The 13,727-nt window shown below is 44.0% G+C and overlaps 1 protein-coding gene across 1 annotated transcript in view; it reads left to right on the forward strand.

The window, feature by feature from the left end:
• The first annotated feature begins 462 nt into the window (after positions 1-462).
• LOC309553520 (solute carrier family 22 member 4-like) overlaps positions 463-13,727 on the forward strand; it is a 126,245-nt gene continuing 112,980 nt past the window's right edge. Inside the window, exon 1 of the mRNA XM_082254766.1 lies at positions 463-1,188. Coding sequence (XP_082110892.1) covers positions 796-1,188 — 393 coding nt within the window. The 5' untranslated portion in view covers positions 463-795. The remainder of the gene's footprint in view (positions 1,189-13,727) is intronic.

The following is a 13,727-nucleotide window of genomic DNA, read 5'->3' on the forward strand; positions in this document are numbered from 1 at the left end:
CGAGAGATTCAATTCAATAGTCAAACAATGCTTTTCAAATCTTGCAGCAGTGTTTCACAAACGTATGCCAGATGCAGAACCCAAATGTCTAGGTTCACTGACCCTTATTCATAATTCAATTAAACTAGCAGAGGGGCCCATGAATTGAAATGAGGTCACTGCTGGGCACTGTACATAGCAAGCAGCTTTAGCTCTGTATAGAATGGTGGCAGCCCTGATGGGAGTGAGCTGGCTTAACAGGAGCACAAGCAGGAGAAAACTGTACATAAGAGCAAGCAGGATGGCAGAAGGGGTTAATAATTTATATGCTGGCGGCATGGAAATCAAAAAAATGAAACGTTGAGTAGCGAAGTGGCGACTAACGAGTTAAGTACTTTGTGTTTTGTAAGAGGAGTGAATATGCTGTGTCATTTGACAGGTGGGAGGAGAGAGATGCATGTTATCCACCCCAGGGAGGGGACCATTCAGCCCAGGAACATCATGACGATGGCTGAGAGATCAGAGAGAATGAACACGTTCCTTATTGCCTGGGGGGCACACTGGAGCTGAATGAAGAAGTCATGCCCGGATTACCCGCGCCACCTCTAGCAATGTGAGAAGTGTGGAAATAATGCTCTGTGTTGTGTAACTGAATGGGAGGCTGCATTCTCCCCCTTCTAGCAACTCCTTCATATTGTTAGTACATTTTAATACTTTACTATTACCATGAAGCAGTCCTGGTGATCAGATCTTTTACCCCTAGTGCAAGGGAAGGTACCCTGTAGGTACCCCTCCAACACCAATCCATAATCAACCATGCTTGATTATGATCAGGCCATCTCTTTCCTGGGAGACTGGGGTCCCTACCAGCTTATTGTCTTCTTCCTGCTAAGTGCTAGCACCATTCCCAACGGCTTCAATGGCATGTCTGTGATGTTCCTAGCAGCCACCCCCGAGCACCGATGCCGTGTACCGGACAATGCCAACCTGAGCCTGGCTTGGAGGAATGTCAGCATCCCCTTGGAGGAGAAGGACGGCGCTCTGGTACAGAGCAGGTGCTGGAGATACAAGCTGGACACCCTGAGGAACTACTCTGATCTGGGACTCCTTCCTGGACTACATATCAACATGAGTGACTTAGAGACGGAGAAGTGTCTGGATGGATGGGAGTATGATAGGGACATCTATCACTCCACTGTCATCACTGAGGTTAGTGTGTCCATCTACATTTTCTGAGCTTCCCTGTGTTCGTAGTAGTGGAGTAGAGAAAGTTTAACCATTGTAAGTAAGGTGTTACTGTCATTTAAAATGTAGTTTTGTCTTTTAAAATATATTCAGCTCTTTATCATATTATATAGTACCTGGTGGTTCTGCCATGAAGAATAATTTTTAGTCACTTCTTGTTATGAGGTGTGCTCCTGCATTGTAATGTAGCCCATAGATGATTTGATTTTCTTTCCTTTCAACATGGATGGAAGGAAAGAAAATCCTTTGATCCCCCCATTAACATAGTCAGTGTTGATGGGAGAATGCCTTCCCCAGTGTTTTTGTGTACTGCCGGCGGGGGCACAGACGACCTTACTGGCAGGCAGAATATAATGATTACTGATAGCGGTTATAGCCGCCGGCAGTAATCGTATAATAAAAATCCGACAGGCTAGTTGTACCCAAGTTGATCGACAGATTATCTTGGGTGCAGTCAGTCTGCCTGTATATGGATCAGATCTCAGCCGATCCCTGCGGAATCAAATGAATTTTCGATCCATGTATGGCCAGCTCAACTTTTTATGCCCCCTGATTGAGAAAAACAAAGCTGCGGTGCAAGCATATATTGCACAGACATGATCCACCATTGTCTCTATCAAGGATGTCTGCCCTGAGCAATCAACTCAGCCTTCTCTGACATGTACAGTCAATGCTGGAGCATGAACTTGTAGACAGGAAGTGGCTGAAAGAAGCTAGAGGAGATCAGCAGCACTGAGATTCAAGACAGAATGATAAATGTATGAAACACATGCTATAAAAAAAAAACATGGCAACTATGTATCTTTGCGACTGGTGAGTATCTTGCGACTAGTGAGTATCCTTGCGACCGTTGAGTATCTTGCAACCGGAGAGTATCTTTGCGATTGGTGAGTATCTTTGCGACTGGTAAGTATCTTGCGACTGGTGAGTATCCTTGCGACCGGTGAGTATCTTGCGACCAGTGAGGATCTTTGCGACTGGTGAGTATCTTGCGACTGGTGAGGACCTTTGCGACTGGAGAGTATCTAGGTGACTGGTGAGTATCCTTGCGACTGGTGAGTATCCTTGCGACAGGTGAGTATCTTTGCGACTGGTGAGTATCTTGCGACTGGTGAGGATCTTTGCGACTGGTGTGTATTTTGCGACTGGTGAGGACCTTTGCGACTGGAGAGTATCTAGGCAACTGGTGAGTATCCTTGCGACTGGTGAATATCCTTGCGACAGGTGAGTATCTTTGCGACTGGTGAGTATCTTGCGACTGGTGAGCATCTTTGCGACTGGTGAGTATCCTTGCGACTGGTGAGTATCCTTGCGACTGGTGAGTATCTTTGCGACTGGTGAGTATCTCTGCAACTGGTGAGTATCTTAGTGACTGGTGAGGATATTAGCGACTGGTGAGTACCCCAGGTTTAGTACCAGGGAAGACAGAGGTAGTGTAGGTAAGGAATAGCAGGTTGTTAATATTATCCCTATAGAGTAGTGGGTAATAATGTCCGACAGGATTGCGGATGCCACTCAGTGCACTTCTTGCGCCATGTATGCGTTCCTTGATGAACCAATCGAGGGCGAATACTGCTGTGCAAGATGTGAGTGACTTGTTGCTCTGGAAGACCAGATCCTGGATCTAGAAAACACAGTGGCAACACTGCGTGGCATCAACAACCTGGAAAGGAGCTTGGACATTACCCATCAGGCGCTGGCAGGGGTCAGCCTAGAGGAGGAAGGAGTAGAGGAGATGCAGGCATCAGTGGTACGCAGTTGGGTGACCGTTAGGAAGGGTAGAGGGATGAGTGTCAGGGAGGCCAGTCCTGAGTTGGTACACCCTAACAAATTTGCCATGTTGCAGGTTGAGGGGGATATCAGCTCAGGGGTGTCAGAGCTTGAGCAGACGCCCTCTCCCAGCTGCCAGGGGAGTGGCGGCTCCAGGAAGAAGGGGGGCCATGACTCAGGAAAGGTTAGACAGGTTGTGGTAGTTTGGGACTCAATTATCAAGAGGACAGAGAGGGCAATCTGTCAAAAAGATCTGTTGCCGAACAGTATGTTGTTTACCGAGCACCCGAGTTCGGCACATCGCGGATCTGGCAGACAGATTATTGTGCGGGGCTGGGGATGACCCAGCGGTCATGGTGCATATGGGCACTAATGACAAAGTAAAAGGAAGGTGGAGGATCCTAAAGAACGATTTCAGGGACTTAGGGAATAGATTGAGGAATAGGACCTCCAAGGTGGTTTTCTCTGAAATACTGCCTGTACCTCGAGCCACACAAGAGAGGCAGAAGGAGATTAGGGAACTTAACAAGTGGCTGAGGAACTGGTGTAGGAAGGAGGGGTTTGGGTTCCTGGAGAACTGGGCTGACTTTTCAGTCGGCTACCTGCTCTTTATTAAGGATGGGCTGCACCTTAATGGGGACGGTACAGCTCTTTTGGGGAGAAAGATGGCCACCAAGTTGGAGTGGCTTTTAAACTAGGAGACGGGGGGGGGAGGGCTCAGAAGTAGAGTCAGTCAGGAGGGAGCAAAGGACTGAAGGCAGTTGTAGGGTCAGAAGCGACAGTAGGGCCATAACGTCAATTGGCAGGTCTGTGCGGAAAAACCTCAGACCAAACAGGAATAAACATAACCGCCAATCATGTTTAACTTCCGTAAAACTAAGAGTGGTATATGCTAATGCCAGGAGCCTAGCTAATAAAATGGATGAGATGGAAATGTTAGTACATGAGGATGACATAGACCTTGTGGAAATAACGGAGACTTGGTTCGACCCCTCACATGACTGGCTGGCAAATATCCAAGGGTATTCGGTGTACCGGAAGGACAGGGTAGGAAAAAGAGGGGGAGGGGTATGCCTCTATGTCAAGAACAATGTAAAGGTGATAGAGAGGAGTGACATTACGGATGGGATGAGCATGGATTTAGAATCTGTGCTGGTAGAACTCCATAGGGAAGGAGAAAAGGGAAAAGTAATTGTAGGGGTTTGCTATAGGCCACCTAAACAAGAGGAGGAGGTAGAGCTGGAATTTTTAGCACTAATGGGTAAAGTGGCAAAATTGGGATCAGTCATCATATTGGGGGACTTCAATTATCCCGACATTGACTGGGATGAGGGGATTACACACTCGCAGAAGGCCCGTCTATTCACGGAAACCTTACTGGATAATTACATGTCACAGTTGGTGGATTCTCCTACCAGAGAAAACGCAGTCCTGGATCTATTGATCACTAATGACCCAGACATAATCTCGCAGGTAGGAGTCCAGGACAACCTGGGCTCTAGCGATCACAGGATGATCACATTTAGTATAAATAACAATATAACAAGGCAAGTGGGGAACATAAGAACCCTAAACTTCAGAAGGGCAAACTTTCCAAAATTGTACTCAGTGATGTAAAGGGTAAACTGGGACCAAACCTTGGGATCACTGACCACAGGGGAAAAATGGGAATGCTTTAGGAACATATTAAGCAAATGCATCTTGCAGTGCATTCCTATGGGAAATAAATTTAGAAGAGACAAAGCCAAACCTGGCTGGCTAAACCGTAGCATTAAAAAACTTATTAGGGGAAAAAAATTGGCCTTCAGGAAATATAAATCAGAGGGCACAGTATCGGCTTTCGAGCAATACAAGGAGGCTAATAAGAAAAGTAAACAAGAAATCAAGATGGCTAAAATCAACTTTGAGAGACAAATAGCAGAGGATAGTAAAAAAAAAAAAAAAAGAAATTCTTTAAATATATCAACAGCAAAAAAAACAGCAGAGCATATTGCACACATAATTAACGATGATGGGAGGATGGTTACAGAGGACACTGAAAAAGCAACCGTGCCAAACGCTTTTTTCTCGTCAGTATTTACACAGGAAACGGAGGGGTACACTGACCATAACTGTATGGTTAGTAGTAATACACAGGACTTGCCACTATGGCTAACAGAGGGTGAAATCAGGGAAAGGCTGGATAAACTTAACACAAACAAATCACCAGGCACGGATGGCGTACATCCGAGAGTACTCAAGGAACTCGGTAAGGTTATATCTAAACCTCTGTTCCTGATCTTTGCTGACAGTATTAGGACAGGAGATGTACCAGGGGATTGGAGGAAAGCCAACGTGATTCCGATATTCAAAAAGGGTCAGAGGCATATCCCGGGAAATTATAGGCCTGTCAGTTTGACATCAGTAGTATGTAAACTTCTGGAGGGGATGATAAGGGACTATATCGTAGAGTTTGCTAAAGGCAACAACATCATCAGCAGTAATCAGCACGGGTTTACAAATGGGCGTTCTTGTCAAACCAATCTCTTAACATTCTACGAGGAGGTGAGCTGTGAGCTAGATAGGGGCAGACCAGTGGATGTGGTGTACTTGGATTTTGCTAAGGCGTTTGATACAGTTCCTCACAAGCGCTTAATTTATAAAATAAGGTCGGCAGGTATCGACAGCAGGGTTTGCTCTTGGATACGGAACTGGCTAAAAGGCCGTGTCCAAAGGGTGGTAATAAACAGTGCATACTCAGACTGGTCTGAGGTGGTAAGCGGGGTCCCCCAAGGCTCAGTCCTGGGACCAACCTTGTTCAATTTATTCATAAACAGCATTGAGGACGGGATCAGTAGTTCGATATCAGTTTTTGCAGATGACACAAATTTGGGCAGGGCAATAACTGCACAGCATGAAGCAGATATCCTACAGAATGACCTGGACAAAATTACGGAGTGGGCAACGACATGGCAAATGAGGTTTAACGTGGAGAAGTGTAAGGTTTTGCACTTGGGGACTAAAAACATAAAAACATAAAAACACAATACATGTTAGGAGGGGAACCCTTGGGGGAATCAAAAATGGAGAAGGAGTCTTGGTTGATGATAGACTAGGCAACAGCAGGCAATGTCAAGCGGCAGCTGCCAAAGCCAGCAGAATATTAGCATGCATAAAGAAAGGGATGTATTCCAGAGATAAGACTATAATCCTTCCACTTTATAAAACTCTGGTCCGACCGCATCTGGAGTATTCTGTCCAGTTCTGGTCGCCAGTCCTCAGGAGGGATGTGTTGGAGCTGGAGAGAGTCCAGAGAAGGGCAACTAAACTGATTAGGAGATTGGAGGACCTTAACTATGAGGAGCGGCTGCAATCGCTCGATTTATTCTCCCTGGAGAGGAGACGCCTGAGGGGGGACATGATAGCAATTTATAAATATCTCAATGGGGATCTCAGCTTATAAAAAAAGCTGTTCATTCGAAGGGATTGCATGAGGACAAGAGGGCATACAATGCGATTAGAGGAGAAGCGTTTTAACCTCAGACAACGAGGGGGGTTCTTTACTGTTAGGGCTACAAGATTGTGGAATTCTCTACCACAAGAGGTGGTTTCTGCGGGAAGTATGGTGGCTTTCAAAAGACTCTTAGACGTACATCTCAAGGATCAGGACATTCAGGGCTATGTGAGATGATTACAGCCACACACACCTACACAGGTTGAACTGGATGGACTATTGTCTTTATTCAACCTCACCTACTATGTAACTATGTATGGTACACAATTATTTGACAAACTCAATATCAGTTAGTTAGTGTTTAGATATTCCTTAACCATTAACAGAAGCATGTACAGTTTGGCTTCTATAGACATATATTGCAATGCTAAATTACATATTGCTGATAGGTAGGCAGTTCAGGAGGAAGTGTGTTACAATATGCATGTACAATTATAATCAAACATTACAACTATTGTGCTAACGGTGGTAGTTTTTCTGTAAATAAAGAAAATTAAAATGTAATGGTGGCTGCATTAGTTTCCTTTTTTCAGGCATTTTTCACTTTACTTTTACCTATGATCAGCCAGGAACACACCTCCTGCCTTAGGGTGGCTACACTGACTCCTTCACCGCATCTATGGATGAGCATCTATAGACGCCTGTCGCCCAAAAGAAGTACAAGAACCTCTTTTGGGTGGCAGGTGTCCCATGATTCTGTTTGCTCCATTTTACCGTGATTCGTTGGATAACAATTGCGGCAAAAGTGCGCCGCGTTTGGGGTGCCATTTCAAGTCACGGGAATCGCACGGACGTCCTACGACTTGCAATGGTTTAGGATCGCGGGCAGAACCGCAGCAATTTTGCCCTCGATCCGAAACGCCTATATGTGAATGAAGCCTTAAGGTTTTCTATCAATAAATAATGGCTGACCATTAAAAACACTGCTGTCAATGGTAAAACTGATTTCCATGTTTTAGTGAAGTTTTCGACCAAGCTGGTCTTAACAAACTATTTACTTCCCTAACATATGCAGTGGTTGTGTGCGCTGTCCAGTATAAGCTATATGTAGCCTCATCTACATACAGTATACTGTAACTATGGCCAAAAAAAAAATGACATATATGATACAGTCTGTCAATACCATTAACACAGCAGTCTGTTTTTCTGCTTCCCCCTTGTAACACAATGTATTACCTGGTGATCAGGTCAGTAAGTCTGTTGTTTTTCCACTTCCTTTAACAGACTAATCTGTGCAGCAAATTGGAAGTTAGAGGGTTGAGAGAAACCATTTAAAGCTGATCTGCATGTTTTACTAAAGGATATACATTATATTGTCAAAAGTATTGGGACACCTGCCTTTACATGCACATTATTATTATTATTATTATTAAGGATTTCTATAGCGCCAGCAGTTTACGCAGCGCTTTACAATATTAGAGGGAGACAGTACATATACAATACAATAAAATACAAGAGGATTAAGAGGGCCCTGCTCAGAAGAGCTTACAATCTAATGCACATGGACTTTAATGGCATCCTTTGCTTTGTGCACTGGTCTAAGTCATTTGATGGAGGGGGGAATGTGGTGTGGGGTTGTTTTGTCAGGGCTTGGGCTTGGCCCCTTAGTTTCAGTGAAGGGAACTCTTAGACCCGGTTCACACTCATGCGAGTGCCGGGTTCGCATGTAATGTCGGAGCGCACTGCTCCGACATTACATGCGATCAGCTGTGCGGTGCGAGTTTAGCCATACAGTTTGTATGGCTAAATTCGCATCGCACCCGGTGCAAACACGCACAGGAGGCATTTTTGCAGCCGCATCAGGATCGGATCGCACAGCGGTTCACACTTGTGCGATCCCATCCTGTGCGAACTGCACGATCGCACTGCGATATGCGATCAAACTGGGGGTGTCGTTAAGATTACATTGACACCCCCAGCGTATCGCATATGGCAGTGTGAACTGCCGGGGGTGCGTGTGCGATGCGGGAAAAGGCTGCGAATTCGCAGCCTTCCCGCATCGCAATAGTGTGACCCGAGCCTTAAGGTGTCAGCATACCAATACATTTTGGACAATTTCATGCTCCCAAATGTGTGGGAAAAGTTTGGGGTTTGCCCCTTCTTGTTCCAACATGACTGTGCACCAGTTCACAAAGCAAGGTCCATAAAGACATGGATGAGCGAGTTTGGGGTGGAGGAACTTGACTGGCCTGCACAGAGTCCTGACCTCAACTCAATAGAACTCCTTTGGAATGAATTAGAGCATAGACAGAGCCAGGCCTCCTCGTCCAACATCAGTGCCTGACTTCACAAATGTGCTTCTGGAAGAATGGTCAAACATTTCCATAGACACACTCCTAAACCTTGTGGACAGCCTTCCCAGAAGAGTTGAAGCTGTTATAGCTGCAAAGGGTGGGCCAACTCAATATTGAACCCTACGGACTAAGACTGGGATGACATTAAAGTTCATGCGCATGAAAAGGCAGGCGTCCCAATACTTTTGACACTATAGTGTATATAGCTTGGTCTAAACAAAAATTTCTTTCACTAACACATGTAGTGCCTGCTAGTCCTGTATGAACTGTACGTAGCCTCATGCACATACTGTATAAAGCACTTTGTTCTGGCAGCTGGACAAGGACTTCCCGTCCCACTTCCTGAACAAAATTGAGTCAGGCTGAGCGCTGCTCAGCCATTTACAGGGAGCTTTGTATTCTATGAATTAATACAAAGCTTCCTACCCATTGGCTGAGGTGTAGAGCCTAGTGGATGACATCACAACCGCCAATTGAAGAAAGCTTTGTACTCATTCAAAGAATACATAGCTCCCTGTGAATGGTTGAGCAGCATAGGTGTGTGCAGCCTATTGCATTAGGGTGTGCACCCCAAAATTAAAACACACATGTCTTTCTCTGCAGCCCCAGCTGCACTGGACAGTGAATGAATGGGAAGTACTCTGTGCTGAGAGGCTTCCTGTTCATTCAGGAACCGAAGCATAGTGAACATAGTTTACTATGCTTCAGTTATGAATAGACACAGTAAGAGTGTGTTCACTGTTTTCATTTAGAAAAGGAAAATTACATATTCACTGGTCTTTCCCCTGCTCTCCATCCTGAAACATCCCTTGTAGCACCCAGGGAGAGAGGATAGGAGGAAAGCCAGCAACACTGCGGGGTGGGGGGACCAATGTGGGGGGGGGGGTTGCCTGGGCAGTAAGGAGAATCGGCACAGCACATAGTGATTAGGGTGTACCCAGGCACACCCCTTGCCTATGTTGAGCAGCTGATTTTGTTCAGGGAGTGGAACAGTAAGTCCGGCTGCCAGAACATAGCCCTGTATACAGTATGTGGATGATGCTACATACAGTTACAGTGCTAGCAGTCACTGCGTTTGTGAAACACGTTAAAAAAATTGTTTGTTTGGACCAAGCTATTAAGTCTTCAGTCAAACATGCAGATCAGCTTTAAATGGTTTCTCTCATTCCTAACTGAAAGATTTTCTGAACAGCTTGGTGTTAAGGGGAGTTGAAAAACAACAAACAGTCCAGATCCAGGTAATGCATTGTGTTACAAGGGGTGTGCAGAAAAACAAACACTGCTGCATTAATGCTATTGACAGACTCTATCATTTGTGGTTTTTTTTTGTTGTTTTTGGCCATAGTTACACCAAGATATTTATACTTACACTGCTAATCTTGGGAATTAAATTATTTCATCAATTTGCATAAAAAAGACGTTACATAGTGCTTTGCAGAAAACACTGAATAGGAAGTTTCTACTTCCTGTTTTTGCTACAATCTAATGTCCTTTCTATGGTTGTATAATTTGCGTCCTATAAGGTCCAATTTGAGGTAGAACCCAATGAATCTAGTAACAGTTATAGTAGATATTTGGAAATTTCCATTCCTGATCTTGAAACAGCCAGTCTTTGACATCATCACAACATGAGAGAATATTAACCCATGAATGACTGGGCACCCTGTACATATTAGAGTAGTTTCCCTGGCTTATAGCTGTCGGGATCTGTTGGCAGTTTAACAGCCGAGGTTCTTAGCTGTGTGCCAGAGCTACTTTGTCAGCACATACAACTGTAACAGGCATTTCAGCTTTAGTGCTTGTGAAAATGAAAGCAAAAATAATCAATTTTAGCTAAGGTAAAGCCTCACTGCACTCACTCTCTGCCTGTACCTGTTTCTATAAATTCAACCTGGAGGAGGACTGGTGGCTAGCAACAGAGAAGGACGTGGAGGGCAGCACTTAAGTTCAGAAAGCTTTAGAGGTGCTTTTTAGCAGCCAGAGGAAAGCTTTTTTTTTTTTTTTTTTTAAAGCTAAAGTTAATTTGCATGCTAATAAAATGACTAAACAAAACCTTTCTGTTTTCATTTCTAACTGAATTTTACACCCAGTAATGTCATCACTGGGTCTCTGTGCTTCTCTTTGCAATGCAAGAGATCATGGCTGGCGAGAGGGGCTTGCGGGGTTCTTAACATAGCTTTATGAAAACAGGAAGAATGGTAACATCTACAAGTGATGCTAAAACTCCATGATTGAAAGAAATGAAATCCCCAAAAAAAGTGTTACTAAAGCTACTGGGAAGCTCAGTGTACTGCTGCTTCTCCCCCCTCCAGTTCTTATGCAGCTGAGAACAGAGGGAATGTGATCACTTATAAAAAAGGGAAAATAGGTTTAAATATATAGGGTAAATATAGGGTAAATAGGTGCCAGATGATGATGACCTCAGACCATACAGAGATAGACACTCCTCATAGTGTAGTATGTTCAAGAGATTTTTAATAAAAAGTAGTAGGCAACTTACATAAAAATTATGAACAGCATGGGATTGTAGGCCACACCCTCGCCCCAATTATGCTATAACTTAAACTAGTGAAATAAACCAAACAGATCCACAGTATTTGGCAAAGAAATGGCCGCGGCACACTTTATTGGTTTCAATATAAGTAAAGCAAACATTTAAAATGATCAAATAATAATACTTAAAACCAAAACTCACTTAATGAAACCATAATTGTAATTGCTCAGTTTTTTAGAACTCGAGCAAACCGTAATCACAAGATTTAACCAACAAAAATACACGTCCCCCCTAGAATACTAGGGTGACTGCCACTTGCTTTTATCACCTTGCACCTGCAATCCAGATCCTTCCATGTTACCTCATTGGTTGTTACCTGCCCCAGCACCAGAGGGGAAATTAACCCAGTAATAGCCCACCTGTACAAAAACTGCCACTAAGCCTAAGGCTATACTATATTAAAATTAAACTGAGGGTGGCCACGATCCCATGCAAGTGGGCACTTAATGCACCCCCTTTCTTGGGTGTTTCACATCCATACCGCCGGTTTAATAACCAACAAGATGGCTGCCGCGTCCTCCGCTGGTGTACACGTCACGCGTTGTTGACTCCTCCCCGCGCGTTTCATCATCAGCTGACTTTATCAGTAAGTTGCTATAAATGTAAGTTGCCTACTACTTTTTTTATTAAAAATCTCTTGAACATACTACACTATGAGGAGTGTCTTTCTCTGTATGGTCTGAGGTCACCATCATCTGGCACCCAGAAAGGAACCGCGGGGTGACTGTTGGGGAATCCTATGATCATACCGGTTGCATATAGGAGTTCCTGCCTTATATTGACCCTTGTGATGAGGGTCAATACGGTCTGGTATGAGGCTTCACAATTGGGTGCTGGTGGTGGTCCCTATACCCTTTACAGAAGATATGAACACCTGGACACTCTCTCTCTGAATTTGCCTTTCCTTTTGGATATGGACATTAGTTGTTTGTCACGTATCTAGCGCTACACCAAATTTCGATCGTTTACAATCACTTTAAGGTAAAACATGTTTTATTGCTCTGTGTCCTCTTACTTCCCTGTGTAAAGGGGAAGAGAGGGGAGAAGAGATCCAGTGCTGTGCATGGGTGCATCTCTCTTCCCCTCTCTTCCTCTTCACACAGTGACTCAAACAGCAGCCGAATCCATTGGCTCCTGCTGCTGTCAATCAAATGCAGTCAGGAAAAAGTAGGTGCGAGGCTAAATCACTCAGTGTGTGTCTATGTAGCATGGCTTCATAGACACACAGCTCGGGAGTGAGCAGACATTGTGTGCCTCCATAGCAAATAGCTTGCGAAGAAGAGGAGGAGCCAAGATCCCTGGCAGGGGACCCAAGAAGAGGAGGATCGGGGCTGCTCTGTGCAATACAATTGCACAGAGCAGGTGAGTATAACATGTTTGTTATTCTAATTTTTTTTACTTATTATTTTACCTTAGTAACACTTTAATAAATAGTGTTAGCCAGGGACAGTCAGGCTTGGTAAGAAAGGACTAGATGATACTGGATGTACTACACCCAGGAATATAAGTGAATGCTGTCTGACTTGGTGCGGCTTGAAAAAAATCATATTTGTTTTATCAGTTTAGGCCAATTTGTATTCTGCTACATATTTTTGGTAAAAAAAAAATACCAAAAATTTATGTTTATTTTTTAAATAATTGTTTTTTTTAGTCATGGCAGCGATCAGCGATTTTTAGCAGACCTGCGACATTGCGGCAGACAAATCTGACAATTAGGGGTTTATTTACTAAAGCTACAGAATGCAAAATCAGTCACAGGTCTGAATAGAAACCAATCAGCTTCCAGGTTTTATTGCCAAACTTAATTAAACAAACTGAAGTTAGAAGCGGATTGGTTTCTATGGAGAAGTGTGACTGATTTTGCACACTCTAGCTTTAGTAAATAGCACCCTTAGTGACAGTTTTTGGGGACCAGTGACACCAATACAGTGATCTGTGCTAAATAATATGCACTGTTATTGTTTAAATGACACTGGCAGAGAAGGAGTTAACATCAGGTCCCTAAGTCGTTAAAGTGTCACCCATTAAAATTTTCAGGTCCTGCCATTTTTTGCCATTTTACATGTGCCCACAGTTTTGAGCCTTGACATGTTTAGAATCTATTTACACAACACTGAAAACTTTATTTTCAGCAATTTCTTTAAGCATTTTCAGCTGCTGATTTAAAGTAATTCTAAGGACATATATTTTTTTTAAATAGCAAACATTTTATACTTACCTGAGCAATAGTTTTTAACAGAGCAGCGCCGATCTTCCTCTTGTAGGGTCCCCCGCTGATGCTTCTGGCCCCCCCCCCCCCCCGTCGATTCCCCCCATAGAAAGCTGCTTGCTTTAGAGGCACTCATGATCTGGAGCTGTGCTCTGTGTGTCCATTGCTGCACAGGGAAGCTTT

The sequence above is a fragment of the Pelophylax lessonae genome (genome assembly GCF_965119305.1).
Source record: "Pelophylax lessonae genome assembly, chromosome: 4".
NCBI classification, from domain to species: domain Eukaryota; kingdom Metazoa; phylum Chordata; class Amphibia; order Anura; family Ranidae; genus Pelophylax; species Pelophylax lessonae.